General features: G+C 61.2%; 1 protein-coding gene across 1 annotated transcript in view; it reads right to left on the minus strand.

Moving 5' to 3' along the window:
- The window catches only part of LOC104391011 (claudin-3-like), a 3694-nt gene extending 2971 nt beyond the window's left edge, over positions 1–723 (minus strand). The window contains exon 1 of the mRNA XM_010000221.1: positions 3–723. Within this exon, the coding sequence (XP_009998523.1) occupies positions 3–641 (639 nt within the window). The 5' untranslated portion in view covers positions 642–723. The remainder of the gene's footprint in view (positions 1–2) is intronic.
- Between the last annotated feature and the right edge of the window lie 524 nt (positions 724–1247).

Consider the following 1247-nt stretch of genomic DNA (forward strand, 5'->3'; position numbering starts at 1 on the left):
ACATAGTTCCTCTGGTCGTAGCTGGTGACTGCGGAGCGTGGGGCAGAGTAGGCCACCTTGCCGGTGGGGTACCTGTCATCCTTGGGGGGGCAGGAGCAGCAGAGCAGGGCCCCCCCCAGCAGCAGGAGGGCAGAGGCTGCCCAGCCCACGTAGAGCGAGGTGCCCAGCTCCCGTTTCTGCGCTTCGATCACCAGCGGGTTGTAGAAATCCCGGATGATGGTGTTGGCCGACCAGGAGACAGGGATGAGGTTCATGACGCCGGAGAGGAGGAAGATGACGCCGGAGACGATTGTGATCTTGGCTTTGGTGCTCTCGTCTTCCACGCAGCGGGTGCACTGGGCGCCCACAATGGCCACCATTAAGCCTAGGACGGCCAAGACAATGGCCACCACCAGGAGGGCGCGGGCGGCTTGCAGGTCCTGTGGCAGGGCCAGCATGGAGTCGTAGACCTTGCACTGCATCTGCCCTGTGCTCTGCACCACACAGTTCATCCACAGCCCTTCCCAGATGATCTGGGCCGTCACGATGTTGTTGCCGATGAAGGCCGTCACCCTCCACATGGGCAACGCGCAACAGATGATGCTGCACAACCAGCCCAGCACCGCCAAGGCTACTCCACCGATCTCCAACCCCATCGACATGGTGGCCGGTTTGCTGCTGTGCTCCAAGTGATGGCGGAGAAGAGCCTACGGACCGAAACTGTCGCCGTCACCCTTCGCTGCTTGCAGCCCTTGGGGGATCAGCTTACACCTGGGTGCACCTGCGCTTTTAAGCCAGCTTGAGCGCCTGCCCGGGGTGGGGTTTCGCTGCTGGACGCTCCTCTCCACTCCTCCGTCACCGTCACCTGCGTCCCACACCCTCCCCTTTGTTTGCAGAGATGGCGCCGGTTGCCAGAGAAGGGCGGGAGGGGGAGAGAGGCCACCTGCGGCAGCCGTCCCCTTGGCTTAGGGGTGATGTGTGCTGGGAAGCATGGCCACCATCTATTCAGACCCACAGAACCCTGCTGGGGACCTGGAAACCCCTCAGATTCACCATTGCTCCCCTACAGGAGCTGGGGGGTCAGGGTTTGGTTTGTTTCTGGAGTGTCTTATCAGCACTCACGTTTCACTGAGTTTCAGTGAGCACCGAGCACCTTTGCATCACTGTGCAAAGTGCAACCCTTTTGTCGTGCTGTGATGCTTGTTGCTTCAGCACCACCATCCCAGATGACCCATGGGTGCTCCCTGCCCAGCAGGCTGGAAGCAGGA

The sequence above is a fragment of the Chaetura pelagica genome, unplaced genomic scaffold, assembly GCF_000747805.2.
Source record: "Chaetura pelagica isolate M959 unplaced genomic scaffold, ChaPel_1.0 scaffold516, whole genome shotgun sequence".
In the NCBI taxonomy this organism is placed as follows: domain Eukaryota; kingdom Metazoa; phylum Chordata; class Aves; order Apodiformes; family Apodidae; genus Chaetura; species Chaetura pelagica.